The sequence below is a fragment of the Phacochoerus africanus genome, chromosome 7 (assembly GCF_016906955.1).
Source record: "Phacochoerus africanus isolate WHEZ1 chromosome 7, ROS_Pafr_v1, whole genome shotgun sequence".
In the NCBI taxonomy this organism is placed as follows: Eukaryota; Metazoa; Chordata; class Mammalia; order Artiodactyla; family Suidae; genus Phacochoerus; species Phacochoerus africanus.
In genome coordinates this window covers 9412498-9434659 of record NC_062550.1, presented here as the reverse complement: position 1 = coordinate 9434659, position 22162 = coordinate 9412498, and the positions used below count along the sequence as shown (strand labels likewise).

The window sequence follows — 22162 nt, the reverse complement described above, 5'->3', positions numbered from 1 at the left end:
GTTGGTCTCTTTTTTTTCCAAATGCCAACTTCTGTACCTCTGCACAAGCTGTCCCATAGCTTAACTTTTCCTCTCTCAGTTTTGGAATCATAGAATCCAAATTAATTATCTAATCATTTGCTCTCTCACACTTTCATAAATATTAGTCTTTTCTCTGAACTAGTATACATGTTCTTTGAGGGCAGGAGCCATACTTCTTTTTCTTTTTTTTTTAGGAGCCATACTTCTTTGCAGATTTTTTAGCACTTAGCATTCAATATACAATTGGTGAGTGAATGACTTAATGGATAATCAAATAGCTTTTGTAACAAATGGTACTCTCAGTACTTGAATTTTTATACAAGTGAATGCAACACAGATTAAATCTTTTTGAGATCTACGAATATTGTCATTGTAAATATTTTTAGTGTTTGAATTTTAAAATATTTTTATCAGACAAAAATTTTGAAAACTAGATTTTATTTTTGTTTAACAATTAGAAAAACAATATTCTTTTATAAATTTCTAAAATTATCCAGAAATCTTACATTTAAATTAACATTAATATTTTTAAAAAGGTTTTGAATTCTTTATCCCAAACTTAAAATACAAAAGTCATGCTATCTTGACCACCCAAAATTTGTGAATTTCCTAATTACCTTCCTTTTCATCTTCCCAATAAAATATGTATGGCTCAGAGGTACATTTTTAAAAAATAATTTCAACTTGTCAAAAAGTCAAATGATTTAAAATTTAGCTTAATTTAATGTTTCTTTTCTGTTGTATAAATGTGAATGTACAGTTTGATATCATAACTAAAAAGGTTTTTGTATGTCCTATAAATATTCTTCCCTTAAATGTCTCCCTCCTTTGTAAGTGTATTCACCTCTGTGTTTGTGGGGAAGTTGCAGGAGAATGGGACATTTCTGAAATCAGACTTTCTGTCTGCTTAGTGGCTCACTTTGGAAAGTTAAAGTGAGGAACCCCTTCCCCAACTAGTTTTCAAAAGGTTTATTTATGCATAATGTGTAGTTATAAGTCAGAGACTTTTAAGATAAATATAAGATTTAAATCTCTTTTGCTGACTTTCCTTTAATAACGTGAAAAAAAAAACCAAACTCTTACTTCAGGATCTGAAATTTGAGACTGCGTTTCCATTTCTTGAGCTGCTAATAAGCACTAAGAACCAATTTGCATCAATTTGCCACCTACTCCTTGGCATCCCCAATTCCTCCAGCAGTTATTGCGAAGGTGGCTTCATTTTCAGGCATCTCAGGGCTAAGAGAATACAAGGGAACAGAAGTTTATAAAAAGCTCTATTTCTATAAATACTATATTCATGTCACAGGCATCATATTCCTATTAGTCTGAGTCTCCAAAGACATGTGAGTTGGTATAGCTAAATGTGGACTGCGAATTTATCTACAAGTATTATCAACCCTCACAAACATTTATTGAATAACTTCTATATGTAAGGTTCTGGATGTCAAGAAATATTGCCCTAAACTTGGAAATAGGCAAAAGGGATAACTGGGTGTTCTTTCAGTGTACTGTCAAGCATTGTGCAGCAGACATTTAGGGGCTTATTTGATTCTAAATGGGTGTCCACATTTCTGCTGATTAGACTAACATGGGGAAAAAACCATGAGAAACTTTGTTTTTTTGGCCACATCCTTGGCTTGTGGAAGTTTCTGAGCCAGGGGTCAAAAATGAGCTATAGCATTGACCTGAGCCGCTGCAGTTGACAATGCCAGATCTTTAACCTGCTGTGCCACAAAGGAACGTCTTTTCTTTTCTTTCCTTTTTTTTTTTTTTGAGATTTTGAAATAAACTAAAAGATTACCGAGTACATTTCAGTGGACAAATAGATTGCTTAACAGATCCTTCCAGGGTATCCAAATCTATGAGGACTTGGTGGCTTTCATTGACTTTGAGCTATTTTACAACTCTGTGAGTTGTAAAAAACTATGAATAAGACAAATTATTCTTGTCCACAGAAATGAAAGTTGTGTGAGGAATGCAATTGATTGTTGTCCAGTGGATATTGACCCATTTCTGGTCAATTTATAACTCATTTCAGCATTACTTGTTTGACTACATATGATAGTAATTTGCTTTTTCCTTTGATCTGGTTATATTATAAAATTTTATTGGTTCCTACATGAGTTAATGAGTTAAATAAAATCTTTGACATTTCATATTTGTATGAGTCATGATTACATACTTTAAACTTTTTTTTCCCCCTTTTCAGCTGTACCTGTGGCATATGGAAGTTCCAGGCCAGGGACTGATTCCAAGTCGGAGATGCAACCTATGCCACAGCTGCAGCAACACCAGATCCTTAACCCGCTGCATGGGCCAGGGATCAAACTGGTGCTTCCACAGAGACAAGCTGGGTCATTAACCCACTGCCCCATAGTGGGAACTCCATATTACAGTAAATTTAACCTTTTAAATTTATTCTACAACTCTATAGGAGTAGAGATTAGTTTGTAGGAAATGGATAGCAATGCAGATTATTCTTGTCTGAGGGCAATGCAGATGATGCCAGTCTATAACAATGGAAATGAATTTCATTTTGTAGAGAAGCAACTGATTTCTCTCCAGTAGAGAAGACAACTTCAAATGTTACAATTTATTGCCTGGTAGGATAGTAACCAGTTTTGCACCTATTAGCAAATTTATTTCAGCATTACTTTGACTGACTACATAAATCTCTCTGTTCCTCAAATTATCCTTTGAATCAGTATTTTCCTCATTAAGGAGTTGAATAAAAATTTTGACACATGTCTGTTTTATATTTATTTGCGAAAAGTGATGTTTTTAACTCTTTGAAAGTCATACTTTAGCATGTACTAGACCTCCATAGAATTTACAAAAATGGACTGAGTCTTTATTCTCAAGAAGCCCAAGAGGTGAGCTATAACATAACAAATACGCAAAGTAAGCCAAGTTCCATAAAGTCAGTATACATTATAGAACTCTAAGGAAAAGAGACTTTATGCTGGTCAGGTTGATTAGGAAAGGTTTCATAGATAATAGAGATTATCACAGAAGCTTTTGAGGCAGAAATGGGGGTATTCCATTTCTACCGTGAACAAAAGATCAGAAATAGAGAAGCTTGTTTTGTACACAAGAAAGAGAGGAGGAGTTCCCATTGTGGCGCAGCAGAAACGAATCCAACTAGTAACCATGAGGTTGCAGGTTCGATCCCTGGCCTCACTCAGTGGGTTAAGGATCTGGTGTTGCCGTGAGCTATAGTGTAGGTCGAAGACACAGTTCGGATCTTATGTTGCTCTGGCTGTGGCTGTGGCCGGCAGCTGTAGCTCCAATTGGACCCCTAACCTGGGATCCTCTATACGCCTAAAAAGAAAAAAAAAAAAAAAGAAAAGAAGAAGAAGAGAGAGGAAAAAAAAGAAGTTAGGTTTGGAGGTGTTGAGCTTGAGGTACCTATGGGGCATTGATACAGTAAGGAGTTCTGCAAGCAGTTGGAAATGAATATCTAACACTTCAAAAAAAAGTTAGGCTAGGAGTTCTCTTATGGCCCAGTGGGTTAAGGATCTGGCATTGTACTGCAGTAGCTTGTGCAGTGCTGTAGTAGCTGCTGTGGCACAGGTTCCATCCTTGGCCGGGGAACTTCCATATGCCCCAGGTGCAGCCAAAAAATTAAAAAGACTGAAAACAGAAATTTGAAAATAACTGATCATAAGAGAAAGAGCCTACTGCTACTTTGTGCTATTATTATATGCAAGTTATGGTGACTGTGTAGTAATATTAATAGCTTCCATTTATTATTTACAAACTATTATGTGCCAGGCTCCCTTATATTATTTCATTCAAACTTTATGATAACTATGTTGAGTATGTATTATTATCCACATTTTACAGATGAGAAGATTGAGGGTCAGAGAGAAGTAATTTGATACAGGTCATGCTACTGGAAATTGAAGATGCTGGGATTAGAGACTAAGGTATTTGACTCCAAAGCTCATGATCTTAACTAGTAGGCTATATTGCCACTCAAAGTTGGTTTTTGTTTGTTTGGTTTTTTTGTTTTGTTTTATTAGGAGGGTAGAGATTAGGTAGTATAATTTGAGCATATCATGGGTAAGGTTACTTCCCTTGAGAAATAGCAGGGGAGAGTTCCAGTTGTGGCTCAATGGTTAATGGACCTAACTAGTATCCATGAAGACATGGGTTCGATCCTGGGCCTCACTCCGTGGGTTAAGGATCCGGCGTTGCCAAGAGCTTTGGTGTAGGTCACAGACCCAGATCCCAAGTTGCTGTGGCTGTGGTGGAGGCTGGCAGCTACAGCTCTGATTCGACCCCTAGCCTGGGAACCTCCATATGCTGTGGGTGTGGCCCTAGAAAGACCAAAAAAAGAAAGAAAAACAAAGAAATAGCAGAGGGAATTCCCTGGTGGTCCAGTGGTTAAGATTCAGTGCTTTCATTACTACAGCCCGGGTTCAATCCCTGGTCTGGGAACTGATATCCCACATCAAGATGTTGCACACTGCAGAAAAATGAAAAGAAAGAAAGAAAAAGGAAGTAGCAGAGAGGTCTCCGCCCCCCAAGGATAGAATATGAGCAATAGATAAAGTAGATCTTACTAGACTAAAACTGGAGTTGAGGGATAAGAAGGCCTGAGTGGAATTATAAAATAACTTTTTTTTTGGTCTTTTTAGGGCCACACCCATAGCATATGGAGGTTCCTAGGCTAGGGGTCGAATTGGAGCTGTTGAACCAGGGTTTTTTGTTTGTTTGTTTGTTTTTTGGTCTTTTGTTGTTGTTGCTATTTCTTGGGCCGCTCCCGCGGCATATGGAGGTTTCCAGGCCAGGGGTCGAATCGGAGCTGTAGCCACTGGCATACGCCAGAGCCACAGCAACGCGGGATCCGAGCCGCGTCTGCAACCTACACCACAGCTCACGGCAACGCCGGATCGTTAACCCACTGAGCAAGGGCAGAGACCGAACCCGCAACCTCATGGTTCCTAGTCGGATTCGTTAACCACTGCGCCACGACGGGAACTCCTCCTTTTGTTTGTTTTGATTCAATAAACAGAATAAAAAACAACTACTTTAGAAACTTGACCATATGTATGCCTATTTTGGTTTTTGTAATTGTTTAAAATTCAGTTTTCCTTTGAATTCAGTAGAGTTCTTTGTTTTAATGTCCACTGATCTCAGATATGCAAAACAGAGTAAAATAAATGGGATTTTTAGTCATTCAAAGTTGGTGTTTTTTTCGTTGTTTTTTTTGTTTTTGTTTTTTTTTGCTTTTTAGGGCCACACCTACAGCATGTGGAAGTTCCCAGGCTAGGCGTCAAATCAGAGGTGCAGCTGCTGGCTAGCATTGCAGGAACTGAGCCTCGTCTGTAACATACACTATAGTTCACAGCAATATCAGATTTTTTTTTTTTTGTCTTTTTGCCTTTTCTAGGGCTGCTCTGGAGGTTCACAGGCTAGGGGTTTAATCGGAGCTGTAGCTGCCAGCCTACGCCACAGCCGTAGCAGCTTGGGATACTAGCCACAACCTACACCACAGCTCACGGCAATGCCGGATCCTTAACCCACTGATCGAGGCCAGTGATCGAACCCGAAACCTCATGGTTCCTAGTCAGATTCGTTAACCATTGAGCCATGACAGGAACTCCCGGCAACATCAGATTCTTAACCCACTGAGTGAGGCCAAGTATCAAACCCGAGTCCTCGTGGGTGCTAGACGGGTTTGTAACCTGCTAAGCCACAAAGGGAACTCCCTCACTCAAAGTTTTAAAGAGAGAAAAATATACATTTGAGAGCCAGTTATAGTTACTTATGGAAGCAGTAACTACAGGCTATTCAAGGAAAAAGGCAAGGTTCCTTTTTGCAGTCACTCCTGTACTCCTGAGAATTCTTCTGAGAACCATTTTTTTTTTCTCAATTCTTGGGGAATTCTGTTTTATTTTAACAGGAAATGTCTTTCTCTTCCATCTGTATAAAGTAGTAGTTGAAGCTATGGGAGTAGCTATAGTGGACTAGCTACCCTAAATAGATCATCCCTAATAAACTAGGAAGTAGTGTAATAATAAAAAAAAAAGTGTAGGCCCTAGATTCAGACAGCATAGATTCTAATCCTTGTTCTGTTCCTTATTGGCTCTGTGATTTGGGGCAAATCCATTCACTCACTCACTAAGAAAATATTTACTGAGCACCTGCTATATTCCTGTTGTAGGCCCTTGAGTTCTATAAGTGAAAAAATTGACAAAGATCTCTGGCCTTGTGGAACGTATATTCAAGGGGAAGGAGAGACAGACAATAAACAACGGACATAAGAAATAAATATATTTTGTGATATGTTAGAAAATGATAAGTGTTAAAGGGAAAGAAAAAAGAGGTGGATAAGGGAGATTGGAAGTATGGAAGCAGGGAGAAGGCTAGTTGCAACTTTAAATAGATCAAGACAGACATTGTTGAGAGGGTAACATTTGCTCAAAGACGTGAAGGAGGTGAGGGAGATGACCAGAAAGAGGGCCATGTTGGGGAGGCTTATTCCAGGCAGGGAACCGTAAGTGCAGCAGCCCCAAGGGAGGAGTGTGCCTGGCACGTTTCTAGAACATCAAGGTGCCCAGTGAGGTTGAAGCACAGGGGGAGAACAGGAAGAAAAGGAGTGCTGTGTAAACTAGTGTAGAGACAGGGACTTTTATACTGATTTAAGTCGGGGAAGCACTGGAGAGACATGATCTGACTTGATTTTACCAAGGATCACTCTGACGTCTATGTTTAAAACAGATTGTAGGGAGTTCCTGTTGTGGCGTAGCAGAAACAAATCCAACTATTAAGTAACGATGAGGATGTAGGTTCCATCCTTGGCCTCCTCACTGGGTTAGGGATCTGGTGTTGCCGTGAGCTGTAGTGCAGGTCGAAGATGCAGTTCGGATCTGGTGTTGCTGTGGCTATGGCATAGGCTGGCAGCTGTAGCTCTGATTTGACCCCTAGCTTGGGAACTTCCACGTGCTGAGTGCAGCCCTAAAAAGCAAAATACATGCATACATACATATAGACTGCAGAGGAGCAATGGTTACCTAACCACTTGGGGCCTTGGTTTCCTCATGTGTAAAATGGGGACAATAACCCCTATCTTTTAAGGTGGTCATTTAAAACAATGAGAAAAAATAAAGCACTAGGCACAAGGCCTAGCACATAGTAGCCACTCAATAAGTGTTAGCTGTCATTTTCTTGATGATTCTTATTCATCATAATCTTCTCTACCAAAAAGTTTTTTCTAAAGTCAAGAGAATTCTTTATGAAAAATCTTTTGGGACCAGAAAGAAGAGGGTACAAGCTGCACAGCAAACTAAGTTTTGACATTTGACTAGTTTAGTATTTTTATTCAAACTTATGGAAATTTTATATAACTAATTTCTATAATAATTTTAATTATCCTTTGTTGAATCTGAAGAACCCTAGTATTCTCTTAGGATTATAAAAACTGCAGGAGTTATTTGCTCCTACAAGTTTGGAGGACTTGATGAAATACACAATTGATTGAACATATAGATAGAGTTCATTCATTTGTTAATTCAACAAATAGTGGAGTTCCCTCTCTGGCACAGTGAGTTAAGAATCTGACTGCAGCAGCTCGGGTTACTGCAGAGCCACAGTTTCAACCCCCTGCCTCGTGCAGTGGGTTAAAGGATCTGGCATTGCCACAGCTGTGACACAGGTTGCAACTGCAGCTCGGATTCAATCCCTGGCTGGGGAACTTCATACCTGTGGGTGTAGCCATAAAAAAATAAAACAAATAGTTATGGTACATGTGCCAAGTACCATGCTAGGTGCTGGGGACATTAGTGAACAAGACTCAGTCCCTGTAGTGAGGGAGATGTACATACAACCAGTTGATTACAATTCAGAGTGAAAAATGTTTGGGAAAGTTCTAAGCACAGCAATCTATCCAAGATGTAGACCAAAAAATTTTAGTGAAGAGATGAAACAATCCTTCTGTTTAATTCAACAAAGAACATTTGTAACAACTTTCTAGAGACTGCTGAAGTTTCACAAACATAGCATTTGCATATGCATTATAATCTTCCATAGAGATCAGTGATGAAAAGAGAAATGGTCTGAATAAAAACCAGATAGAAGGAGGAACTGATTATTTAATATTTATTCAATGACAATACATAATAAGTACTGTGATTCATAGCAAAAACCAGATTAAGAACTCATCTGATTTCTTTTTGGCTGATTTTTCCCTCTCAAGGGTAAAGAGTTATTACAAATCTTTGCCTTGTTGCCCAGGATTGGCTACTTGGTTAGTCACAAATATTGTAGATCTGTTATGTCCCAGGCACTAGGAATACAGTGGTGAGCAAGAGAACAGTGTCCTTCTCCTCAGGGTATTTACTGTCTAGTGGGTATGACATATGTTACGTAAATCATTACCAATGGAACATAAGCTCCATGAGGGCAGAGCCTTGTCTTTTTTGTTGTTTACTGCTCTATCCCCAGAATCTAGAACAGCTGATATGTAATAGGCTTCTCTGTAAACATGTATTAAGCTTATTATTATTAAAGAAGTAAAGTACTGTGAAAGAATATAAAGTGTAATAAAGACAATTAGCCTAGAATATAAGGGCCAGGGAAAGTTTCCCTGAGGAAGTGATGTTTAAACTGAAACCTGAAAACTGGCGGAAAGAACATTCCTATCACACGGCTGTACTTTTCTTGGACTTACCTCACCTTATTCGGAATTAATTATTTTATTATCTAGCTTCACTATAAGCTTTGGAAGCTCAGGGACCAAGTTTATTTGTCAACAAAATCCCCGAATCCTAGAATCTAGGACATAACAGGGCCTTTCCAATGAACTGAATACTTTTTGAGAAGAAAATTCAAGCATGTAGTGTCTGCCAGTGGAATAATTATATTCGTTCAGGAGAGGCAATTCTATTTAACGCCATATGCATAAGAATCTGATTAAGAAAATATTTACCTGTCATAAATCTTGGCAATTCTCAGTTCTCCTCTTCCCTTTCGTAAACTTATTCTTGTTGTTGAAGCATGAGCCAGAATGTGTCCCCCGACAGGTTTTTTAGGGTCTGCCTGAAACCTGAATTAATAAAATATCTTTTCAGGTTTCATCATATGGCCTATACACAGTAATACCTGTAATTGCAAGGCAATTTTTCTGTGGGGGATGGCAGGGGATAGGGTAGGTGAGTATTCTAAACAAGCAGAGGCTTGTTCACAAACTAGCGCATGAAGTAGAGTTTGGAACTGCTATGTACCCCATTGCCATTCAGTTTAGGCTTCTGAGATTTCTATGACAAATAGTACATGTTTTGTTTGATTTTTTAAAAATAAAAACACAAAGAAAACATTATTCATTACCTTAACGTAATTCTTGGGGTTAAGCAATTTTTTTTTTTTTACAAAATACAAATATTGAATTCATTCATTCATTACCACAAATATTTATTAACGGCCTACTGTGTGTCAAGCAGTATTCTAGTCTAATGAATAAGAAATACCAAACCCTCCCTCATGATGCTACGATGCAAATGAGAGCAGATTGAGAACCTCCTTCTTATTCATTAACTGTATGCTGGAAGTGTTCAATGTTCTCCTGGTTATGTATTTGCAGTGAGAATAATCTGAGAAATATCTCTATTGCTGATATCTAAAGTTTATTCTTCTAAAATATGATACATAAAAGTTAAGCTCTTATAATGATTAGATTCAAAAAATATATTATGATTGCAAGGTAGTTAAAAATATTGACACTCTTGAGAGATATACTCACTAAGAGACTAACATTCATTTGGCAAGAAGCAAAAGGTTCTTTTTTTTTTTTTTTTTTTTTTCTGGCCCTGCAGCATATGGAGTTCCCAGGGCAGAGATCAGATCCGAGCCACAGTTGTGACCTACACTGCCTGATTCTTAACCCACTGTGCCAGGCCAGGGATTGAACCTGTGTCCCAGCACTCTAGAGATACCACTGATCACGTTGCACAGGGGGTACTCTTTAAAAGTACCCTAGTAAGGGTAACTCTAGTAAGCCCTTCAAAAAAGCCTAGGTACAAAAACACCAGCAAACCAGCAGCATGACCAAGGAGAATTTATTCTAGGAATGCAAGAATAGTTCAACATAGGAAAATCATCAATATAATATAACACATCAGTAGAATGAAGGAAAATCGCCACAGGATCATCGCTTTGTTGTAGAATAAAACCTAGGCTTCAAAATCATCAATAAATGGAACTGAGCATAAAACTAACAGGTTATACTTGATTAGAATAAATTCTGGCATAGTACAATAGCATTAGCTCTGGGAAAATTAAGTTGCAAGTAAATTCAAATTCTGCTTGCTCCATGAAGTTCAGGATTCCTGTAAGCATGAGGTTAGGTGTAGTGAGGATGTGGCTGATTGACATGAGATTAAAGAGACTGTAGGCTGGTGGGGACACAGACCTCTCTGGTAAAGGAGTCAGCTAATATAAACTGCTGCTTGATTAAATGGCTCAAAGGTTAGGACCAGCTGGCTGGGGATGGATAGGAATGGTTAAGATTCAACAGGTCCAATGTGAGAACAAGAACAGAGTGTTGGTTTTGGAGTAAACCACTATCCAGAAAGTAGCAGCGAGGCAGTTGAGACTGATAGGAGTTAAGAAGTCAGAAGACTAAGTTGCTTTACTTAGGCAGCTGAAAGGGTAGTAAAGCAATACAGCCATCTCAATTGGAAGAAATACCCAGAGATGAGCTGTCTTTATAATACTTACAAATCAGTGCCACTCTTTTTAAGGGAAAAACTCTAAACCCCCTACATCACCCTCCATTATGGGTGGTTCTTTAAAGCCTTAAAATAATCCCATGTTCTATGTAGATAGGCTGCTTGAGGGCCTGATGATATTCTCAACTGGGCTGTGAACTCTGAACTTGCAAACACTGTATTTATGCTTCTTTATCACATTTTTTTCATGTTCTGCCTTTAGTGCTGTTATTATTCGCATATTATATTTCCCCTTAACCCCTCTCCTATTACCTATCGCTAAGCTTGTTCAGGGCAGATGGCATTGTACTCATCTCTGTACAAACCGGCCACACAGGGGTACTCAAAAATATTTTTTGAACTTAAGACATGGAAGTTATAAAAATTCCAAGGAGAATATTGGAATTTTCAGAAAGATAGGTGCTTCTACAGAAGGCAGACTAGTTAAGAGATTTCTATGTCTTCATAGAAGGAGACAAGAAAGGAGAGTGAGGGTTTGCTAAATGGGCAGAGAGAAGTTTTATGTCAATGCTTCTCACAGACAGTCTCAGAATATTGAGAAGTAATTCTTCTGTGTGAGCATGGTTAGCTTCATCTCCTCTCTACCAAACCTTCAGTGGTCTCCTTAAGCCCCCTTTTCTGTTCTTGTTCCCTAGCCTTGGATGACATTGCCTGTTTCTTCGAAGGGCTATCAAGAAGACACTCCTTCAACTTCTCCTTCTTTATTCTCTGCTCCCTACATATGGGGACAGGGAGATCAGGTCCAGACCCCCCAGTCCTCTCACCCCACCCCCACCCCATGGATAACATACCCTGAAACAAAGTAGAGTCTGCCTCCCCTGTCCTCTCATATGACTATGTACATTCCTCTATTAAAGCACACACACAAAAAAGGAGTTCCCTTCGTGGCTCAGTGGTTGATAACTAGGATCCATGAGGATGTGGGTTTGATCCGGCCTCACTCAGTGGGTTAAGGATCCGGTGTTGCTGTGAACTGTAGTGTAGGTGGCAGACACTGCTCGGATCCACCGTTGCTGTGACTGTGGTGTAGGCCGGCAGCTATAGCTCACATTCGACCCATAGCCTGGGAACCTCCATATGCCACAGGTGTGGACCTAAAATAGCAAAAAAAAAAAACAACCCAAAAAACCAAAAAAAAAAAAAAAAAACCGCCACATTTGGAGTTCCTGCTGTGGCTCAGTGGTAATGAACCCAACTAGTATCCCTGAGGACTTGGGTTCGATCCCTGACATCACTCAGTGGGTCAAAGATCTGGTATTGCTGTGAAGTGTGGTTTTGGTTGCAGGTGCAGCTCAGATCCCGTGTTGCTGTGACTGTGACTGTGGTGTAGGCTGGTGGCTCTAGCTCTGATTTGACACTTAGCCTGGGAACTTCCATATGCTGCAGATACGGCCCTGAGCGAAGACAAAAAAAAAAAAAAAAGCACGCTACATTATAATTTTTAATTCATGAGTCTCATTCCCCAACTATACTCCTTATTCATTTTGTAACTCCAGCGCCTTGAAAAGTGCTTATAAGATACTCAATAAATATTGTTGGTGTTTCCCCACCATGGCATATGGATGTCCTCTGGCCAAGGGCTGAACCCACACCACAGCAGTGACCAAAGCCACTGCAGTGACAATGCTGGATCCTTAACCCACGTGCCACAGGGGAACTCTGAATATTGCTGAATGGATATAAAAGAGAGAACAATTTGAGTCTCCCCCAAATTAGATCCTGTTAGACAGATTTGTGAAATCTTCAAAGAAGCTGTAATTCAAGGAGCTTTTAAAGGGTGTTCTGACAGAAAGGGAAATGTAAAAGGAGGCAGGATTTCCCCCTAATGGAAGCCATCCTTTTCCCCTCACCCCCCAACAGCTAAATCTAAGAGCAGGAATCTGGAGCTTTCAGATACATGGCTATGTTTTTTCCTTAGCAAATTATTGTTTGCTCTCACCAATGTGGTACCCTATGCACAAAAGAGAACAGGAACTACTGCTCATAACCAATTACTCCAGATGAAGAGCCTGAATGTTAAGAATGTCCTTTCCAAAGGCAGATGATTTTGAATGAACTAAATGGTAAATAAATTATAGGATCTGCAAAAGTGCTAATAAATCATATGGGAAAGATAATATGAGGGGAAAAAAGTCCTAAAAAGGTGACTTATAATGTACGAGGTTATAGTTAATCAAAACAGATTGCAACATAGCATAAGAGCCTTGCAACATGCTTGGAGAATATCAAGCCAATTCATATTTTATTTGCTCCATCAAAGTGTTAGGATTCTGAGTAGAATTTCATGAAGAATTTCTGGCTCTTAAATTTTTTTTTGTAGGTCACTAACACTTTGATAATTTAATGAAAGATATAGACTCTTCCCCAGAAAATGCACATATGTACACATAGAAAAATTTTCGTATAAGTTTAGGAGATTCATGATTCCTCTCTGCTCTGGTGTGGATGGGTATTAACAATAATAATCCCCAAGATGTATTGAGTCCTCACTATGGACTCAGTGAGGCAGATATTCTTCTAACTCATCTAATTATTTCCCTTTGCTTGGACTCCATATTTAGTAAACAACTTTGGATTAAAATTTGGATGCCCATAGATGTCTGCATACAAAGAGAGAATGCACTGGTCACAAGAAATTCAAAAGTAGTTACCTTTTTCTTTATCAGTAAACTGGCCCTCTGATCTTTCATTGAGTCTCATGAGTTTGATTAATGAGTCTACCCCTGAGAGATGGATTTGTTCTCAGTAGGATGACCAAAACAAATCTGTCTGTAAGGCTGAGAGTCCTGAACTCTGGTCAACTCACCAGAATAATGGATACATCCCTGCAAAGCCTCTCCAATGACAGCATGTTAACCTTTTCCCAGGCTTACAGACTTAATGTGCTATGTGGTATATGAGCTTTGGAGTTAGACCTGGTTTCAAATTTTGGCTTATCAGCCAGCCAATGTGACCTCAGGAAAACTGTTTAATCATTCTAAGTGTCTATTTCTTAATTTTATTTTATTTTACTTTATTAATTTTCTTGCAGAAGTTCCCAGGCCAGGATTTGAACCTGTGCCACAACTGTGACCCAAGCCACAGCCTAACAAAGCTGTAGTCTTAACCCACTGACCCACCTGGGAATTCTGGTTTCTTCATTTTATTTTATCTTTATTTTATTATTATTATTTTTTTTCTCTTTTTGTCTTTGTTGTTGTTGTTGTTGTTGTTGCTATTTCTTGGGCCGCTCCCACGGCATATGGAGGTTCCCAGGCTAGGGGTTGAATCGGAGCTGTAGCCACCGGCCTACGTCAGAGCCACAGCAACGCAGGATCCAAGCCGCGTCTGCAACCTACACCACAGCTCATGGCAACGCCGGATCATTAACCCACTGAGCAAGGGCAGGGACCGAACCCGCAACCTCATGGTTCCTAGTCGGATTCGTTAACCACTGCGCCACGACGGGAACTCCTGGTTTCTTCATTTTAAATAGGGGATTATAACTGTGCCTAACTGGTAGAGTAGTTGTAAGAATGAAATAATTTAGGTAAGGCATTAACGCAGTGACGGGCAATTATAATTACCTGCTTTCCTAATCCTGACTCAAACATTTATTATCTATATTACCTTTAGCTAATTATTTACCTTTATGAATCTCAGTTTCTTTAACTGTAAAATGGGAATAACCACAACAAAAAAACCCTTATGGAGCTCCCTGATGGCTCAGTGGGTTAAGAATACAACCTGTCACTGCTATGGCACAAGTTCTATCCCTGGCCTGGGAAATTTTGCATGCTGTGGGTGTGGCTAACCACCCCCCAAACCCCCTTACTGCTTAGGGCTGTTGTGAAGATTCAAGATATATTTAATACAACTCATTGGGAGCCTACTACATGTCAGGAACTGTGCCAGGTCATTTATATACATTAGCTTTACCCTTACAGTAATCTTGGCACATAGAGCTATTCAATAAATGGTAATTATGATTATTTAACTAAATGATTTAATTAAGACAGTCACTCTTTTAGTGACATGTTAATCAAGAACCTTTTCTTTAAGTTTCTTTGAAATTCTTGAGTATTCTAGCAGTTATAAACAAGTTTTAAGGTAAAGTACAAGAAGGTATAATAGCATTCCACATTCTTTTAGAGGGCTTTAATTTACTTCTATTTCTGACCAAGTAAAAACAGCTTCAGAAAACCACCCACATCCCTCCTTTAGCCTATTCTCCTTATTTCTCTTTCTTTTACATTTTCTTCTCTTCTTTCCTTCTTTTCTCGAGGTGTGGGGGAGGATGATGAAAAGGAGGAAGAGAAGGGGGTGGATATTAGGAATAAAAAGGGCCCAAAAAAGATTGTTTCATTTACCCCCCCCCCCAGGCTGAACAAGATATAGCATGTTATATTGTTGACAGTAGGACCCAGAATAACCTGACCTCCCAACTTCAAGTTAGGGTGCAAAGGTCATGAAGTACAGGATTATGGTGATGGTAGGGCAGGTGATATCTTCATGGGAGTGAGATGGGAAGAGTAGCACAGTGAGACTAAAAGAGCTTTGAAGTCAAAGATATCTGGGTTCAAATCCTGGCTTCTGTTTTTTAACCGTGTGATTAAGCAAGCAGGTACTCTGACCTTTGTTTCCTCCTTTATTAATTAGGAATAATAATAGTGTCTGCCTCAAACACTGGTTAGAGTGGAGAACCTGAAGGGTTGGGGCAAGGGCAGACTTGAGGGACAATTGGTACTCCTGGTACTCTTGACTTGCTAGGGGCTAAGCTTAAAGGTGGAATTTTTGAGAAGAGATCCACTGAGAGAAAGGATAAAGTGAACATGTCCAGGAATGAGGAGAATGCACTGAGATTAGAGGAAGACAAAGAGAGAATACTGTCAAAAGGATTTTGGTAAAAAAGAAGAGATGGTTTTGTTTTTTTTTTAAAGGAATGTTTAAGAAGTTTTGTTAAATAACCCCCCCTTTCCTCCCAAAATATGCAGAATAATCTACACATTTTTCAAAATTTTGAAGATGGAATTCTATTTTTTTTGCAGGGGGAGGTGGGAGAGATGCAGCAATATACTGAGACTGGCTTCAAAGAACAGGGAGGCCCAAGGAGGCTGAGATATGTTGGGGCGATGTAATTATTATATAAGATGATACATGAAGTTACTTGGTACCTTGTAAGCAACCAATAAACATAAGTGCTCTTAATTTTAAGGGAGGGGAAAGTAAAATTCAAATAATTTGAATGTTGGAATTACCTAGTGGCTCAGCAGTTTGAGGATCTAGCATTGTCATTGCTGTGGCTCTGGTTACAACTGTGGCACAGGTTCGATCCCTGGCCTGGGAACTTCCACATACCTTGAGTGCCCATCCCAATAATTTAAGTGTTACACAAGGTCACCATGCTAGTAACCTTGGTTTAATGCTGTTTCTCTAGCTATATTGCCTCTTAATTTATACTAATGATGTAGAATCAGTAAGTGATGTCCTTAATGAATCAACTGCACATTTACAAGGCTGCAAATGTTCTAAGATTACTTTTTGTTTTAGGGAAACAAATACCCAAATGAAGTAGGTGATAACATCATGGTGTAATTTTTGCTTAATTTATTATTTGCCCTGGTATAAAGCTTTACAGGCTGATACTTTTTTTTTTTAATTTCCAGGCCTTCTGGATTACTCTAGTTGTAAAATCTGTATCTGTAAACCTCATCTAGGAGTTACTGCTCTTCTGTATAATATGGCAGTTCCCTGCCTCTATAATTTTGTTCCTTTTTAACATGATGTGGCATCAAGTATAATGCATGGGATATAAGCCTCAATTATTGTCAGTGTACTTGGGGACTCATACCAATTATAGTGATATTTCTCTGACAGGCTCCAGGAGAGCTACAGCTTGGAGTTCCTTAACACTGAGAAACAAAGATATTTTCTTTATGGGAAGTATTCTTATATCATTTGAAATCCTTTAGTTTAAAGCTGTCTTGTTTTCTTTCTTAATTTAGTTGTGGCAATTTATGTGCTTTATAGCACATGCATTTAATTTGTATTGTTATAATATACTTTAGAACATACCAACTAGGGTAAAACTTGTTTCTGTAGAACTTGGCTCGGTGGAGGAGACGCAGTTTCAAAACAGATTCACCCAGAAAAAAATATTAGCCTTTGTTATCTTCTTACTTCATTATAAATCTCCTCCCCTCTCTGACTTCTTCAATTATTTCCTTCTGTCACCTTTCTATTTTTCTCTTATTGGAGTCAATTCAAAATAGTTTTACTCTTTTTGAAACTTTCTACAAATATAAGGAAAAAAAAGAACAAACCCTATCTGACCTAATTTCCACAGACTGCCTTTGAATCCTAACTCTAGATCGACAGTTTTGGCCTCTTCAGTGCTGCCTCCCAACCCCTGAAGAAAGAACATTGCTCTTTAACTTGTACTGTTTTATTTGAATGCAACCCACTTCCTCCCTCTGAGCCAATGAGTCATTTTCTCTTTTTAAAGTGAGCCTTAAAAATCTTCCATTTCTCTTCAGTTTAAAATTATTCTGTGAAGTACTTCGTGTCCTGTGTATGAAAGACACCCTATGAAACAGAGAAGACTGCCTTAACCCCTCAAGGACTACAGACATGCATGACCTACCAAGCCTTTAAAGTTTTGATTTAAATGGACATCATTTATTTCTTCCTAGTGGAGGCAAGGCACCCAATCTCTTTTGTTGACTAGTGAGTTCCCAAAATCTTGATACATAGTAGATTTTCAATAAATATATACTGAATGAATAAATGATTGATTTCCCCCACCTCAATCTTTTTAACTTGCTTCATAATATTCGTGTAGTTAATACTTTCCCCATTGGAATCTCCTGTAATCAAGTAGAAAGTATTCATAAGGGGGTATTGAAAAGTGAGGATTATATCGATATGGAACTGCAGAAGATTTAGCAATACTCTTAGGAATAGTGTAAAAAATGCCTAAAGAGAGATACACTCATTTCAATGTAATTTACAGAATTTACAATATTATGTCAAATATATACATATATATATGACTGATTTATCTGCTACTAAATGATGCACTTAGTTTTAAAGTAATAGAACTTCATATTGCACCCATCAGCATAATAATTTATTTAAACAAGAGTCTCCAAAGGATGCTAAAATCAATGGGTGAAAACTTACTGTAGAACATGATGTTTACACAAGTCTAAGTATCACCCCACAAATTACTTATTAATTGCAAAGAAGAAAAGATCTTGGAGAAATCTTATGAACACCAGCTGAATCACATGATCAAACTTAACATCACCAATAATGACAAACTGCCATAGTGAGCCTCGCGATATGTATATGGAAAAGACCATGACATCATTTATATAGTTTTCCTATCATTTTAAATAATGAGGAAAAAATCAACTCCTAATTGAGACACATTCTGAAAAACATTGGCCTGTGCTCCTCAAAAATGTCAGTGTCAGGAGTTCCCATTGCGGCTCAGTGGAAAAGAACCCTATGAGGATTAGGGTTCTATCCCTGGCCTTGCTAAGTGGGTTAAGGATCCTTTGTGGCTGTGGCTGTGGCGTAGGCCAGCAACTGCAGCTCTGATTTGACCCCTAGCCTGCAGCTCTGATTTGACCCCTAGCCTGGGAATGTCCATATGCTGCGGGTGCAGCCCTAAAAAAAAAAAAAAAGGATGAACCTACAAGAATTAGGCCAGAAAGGGGTTTTTTAGTTGGGATGGGGCAGGCTGTCCGCTTGGTGAGCCCATACCCTCATACACCCCCTGCCCCCACCTGACATCCCCTTCCTTCTCTCCCTGCCACCCAGCCCGCTCTGGGGCTGTGACAAGGAGGGTGGAGAGGGAACAGGACAGGGCCTCCCCTTCCTGGCCCCGTAGGAGATGGGGAGGCCTCAGAGAAAGGCTTGGCAGTTCCTTCAAGGTCCCTTCTGTGATTCCAGGCTCATGATCACTAAGGTTCTTCCACCCCCAGAGTCAGCGATCCCCCTCTATTTCAGTGTCAGGAGTTCTCATTGTGGCTCAGTGGAAAAGAACCCAACTACTATTCATGAGGATTAGGGTTTGATCCCTGGCCTTGCTAAGCGGGTTAAGGATCCTGTGTGGCTGTGGCTGTGGCGTAGGCTCGCAGCTGCAGCTCTGATTTGACCCCTAGCCTGGGAACATCCATATGCCATGGGTGTGGCCCTAAAAAAAGAAAAAATATCTTTTTACATGGATTCAGGGTTATTCTGATTGTTTATTCAGATACATAATGCTCAAAAATTTTTATGGCGGCAACTAACTTTTCTTCAAATTTTCCTTTTCACTATCCTACTTAACTTTCACTGCCAACTTTTAAGCAGAGCCATCAAAATGTATATTATGTGCACAATGCTTTCAACAAATTCTGAATATGCCTAGTGTGGACTTAAATTGTTTCTTCAACCATGACACTTGTCTCATGGGACCTCTTATAAATATACCTCATGTATATCCTGTAGAGAGCCTGCTTTTTTGTTTTTAGGCTAACAGCTTAGCGCAATAGAGACAGTTCATAAATCTGGAATATGTTTTTATTTCCCTAAGGTCTTTTCCTTATTGTCCTCCAATAGCATTATAATCCTAGACAAAATGAAGGCCAAGGCATCTCTGGACATAGTTAAACTATTGCTTTCCTTTATAAAGAACTAGAGAAGAACAGGTCTAGATAATAAGTGCTACCTGCAATTATGAATTAATATGCACTGTGCAAAAAGTGATTTGTGATATATTTGTGCCCACATCAAGACTGATCACTTTGGAATCATTTCCTATTCTACACTCTAACCTTTTTGATATTAACCCTTGTGAAATAACAAAAGCAGAATATTGGCGCTTACGTCATAGTTGCTCCTGGGTCAGCAGTCATTTGATTGGTCATAAACACAGCCACATTATATTCTGCATCAAAAAATAAAATTAAGAAACTAAGAGAATGGCAATGTAAATATAAAAGATTCATTTCTTAGATTTCAGAGTTGAGAAATATTGTGCCATGAATTTACTTGATGAACAAAATTACATTATTGTGTTTTCACTGAAAACATAAATTAATATATTTAAAGTTACTATTGTTATTATTTAGTACCTTTTTGTATTAGAACAAGTATTTTTGGTTTAAAAAAGAGTTGTATTCCCATGAAGGTAATTTTATTTTTTAAAAATGTATAGCCTCTTGACATTATTCTAAGCATCTCTGCAAAGCCTACTCAGCAAACAGTCACAGATGCTATTCTGATATCACCATTTATTTTAAAAATCTACCTTCTGAGATTTTTTGGAGCCGTGACAACATCTGGGCCAATTTTTGCTGCCGTTCAGCCAATTCCCCACGACCACTGAAATCCACTCGGAAAAGTGCCATTATTGAATCAATGATCTGTGCAAGATTAATGCAAAAGTAAATATTCATTTGGAAATGAAGTTAATTTGAATTGGAATCAAAAGAAGAAAGATATTATGCTAAATAGCTCTATGAGTGAGCAATATTTAAAAGCCTGTACCAATAGCTTGAAGATGCCAGCTTCTTCATGGAACTTTGCTGCTACATAATCAAGTAGCTCCATCTGATGTTCACCTGGTGGGAAATGCAGTGAGAGGATGTTATAAAATCTAGAAGCAGCAGAGGCTAAGATGTGTATGTCCATAGGAGTCAGGCAAAAGAGAGTCTTTGAAGGATTTTCTTAATTATTTATGCCTTTATTAAATATGTTTTCATATTCTGCCCTAACATGCATATCAAATGCTACCTTATGCAAAAAAGAATGTTACTCTCCATCTCAAAGACAAACAACAAGAAATAATTTGAGGGCATTTTTTTTTTTTGTCTTTTTGCTATTTCTAGGGCCACTCCCGTATGGAGGTTCCCAGGCTAGGGGTTGAATCGGAGCTGTAGCCACCGGCCTACGCCAGAGCCACAGCAACGCGGGATCCGAGCCGCGTCTGCAACCTACACCACAGCTCACGGCAACGCCGGATCGTTAACCCACTGAGCAAGGGCAGGGACCAAACCCGCAACCTCATGGTTCCTAGTCGGATTTGTTAACCACTGCGCCATGACGGGAACTCCTGAGGGCATTTTAATATCTAAGGACTTACCAGATGAAAAATTTTGTGGACTAAATAAATTTGGAGAAAAGTAAAATAAAGAGTAGTGTCAAAATATAAGTATTGCTCAAATAATAAATCAGTGCAGCCAGCCTAAAGCAGCCTAAGCATCCAATTGCATGGGGCTCTTACTAGTATATGCACGTGCATAAAGTACATTGTCCAGGACTGCATCATGGTCTACATTGAAGCGATCAGCAATGTCCCGAAGGCGATCCGGACGGCTGGAGTATGCCAGGATTAAGGATCCAATGAATCAATTCCAAAAAATTTAGACAACAACTACAAAAATAATACTGTAAGTAAATATATTAAAGAGAGGCAGAACACAGTACCTGCAAAGGTATTCTGGAGGATGCTAATAATCACTTGAAATCTACATTAGATTTTATTTCTCGTAAGTGCCTCAATTAAGGAATACCTTAGGTAGTGATAACAGGTGATAGAAATGAGACAGTAATGAATTTAAATATTAAATAATCTAATCTAAACAATGGCTTTGGAAGCTAGTTGTTATGGTCTACATTACAAATGAAGACGCTGACAGAGAATAGGCAAATGACTCAGGATTATGCAGCAAATCAGTTACAAAAGAAAAACTAGAAACTAAAATTTGTGAATCTCTTTTGTTCTCAGCTCTATAAAAATAGATCTATTCTAGGAAGGTAATATCACTGAATTATAATTCAAGTCACCTCAAAGTGAATTAATTCACTCTTCATATTCCTCACTTGTTTAAAATAAAATAGTTTAATATACCACTAATCATGTGTTGCCAACAAATGATAAATTTGACTACATGAACCAAGGGTCCCAAAAGTAATTTCAAGGGTCCAGAAGGGCATTATTGACATACAGTTTTTGGTTTGTTTAGAGTTTAAAATCTACCTTCTTCTAAAGGAGTTCTGTTAGCATTCTGAAATAAGTAAATTAATAGGGAGACAAATTCAGTGTACCTTCAAAGATTCTGGAGGATACAAATAATAACATATATATCTAAACTATAAAGAAGTCATAAACATTTTTTTTAGGTCTTTAGGGTCCAAAAAATATATCTACAGTATTCTCAAAAGTGAAGTGAGATAAAATAAAATGCATGCCTGTGGTCTCATTCACTTTGTTTACAGCGTCTATATAAAACTGATCATACTATAAGTGACTGTAAAGCAAGGACCATTTATGATTTTATTTGTGACACCTGGAACTAGTTCAATAAATGTTGAATTGGATTGTTTTGGGGATTTCCCAGCCATCTGTGTTCTAAAGTGCTGTATATGTTTTCTTC

At 38.6% G+C, this 22162-nt stretch overlaps 1 protein-coding gene across 1 annotated transcript in view; it reads right to left on the bottom strand.

Annotated features, from left to right (window-relative positions):
- Nucleotides 1-1058: 1058 nt before the first annotated feature.
- Nucleotides 1059-22162, bottom strand: part of DMC1 (DNA meiotic recombinase 1) — a 34434-nt gene continuing 13330 nt past the window's right edge. The window contains exons 7-12 of the mRNA XM_047788411.1: nucleotides 21010-21101; nucleotides 20274-20347; nucleotides 20035-20149; nucleotides 19611-19671; nucleotides 8957-9073; nucleotides 1059-1257 (exon numbers count right to left, since the gene is read on the bottom strand). Coding sequence (XP_047644367.1) covers nucleotides 1188-1257; nucleotides 8957-9073; nucleotides 19611-19671; nucleotides 20035-20149; nucleotides 20274-20347; nucleotides 21010-21101 — 529 coding nt within the window. The 3' untranslated portion in view covers nucleotides 1059-1187. The remainder of the gene's footprint in view (nucleotides 1258-8956; nucleotides 9074-19610; nucleotides 19672-20034; nucleotides 20150-20273; nucleotides 20348-21009; nucleotides 21102-22162) is intronic.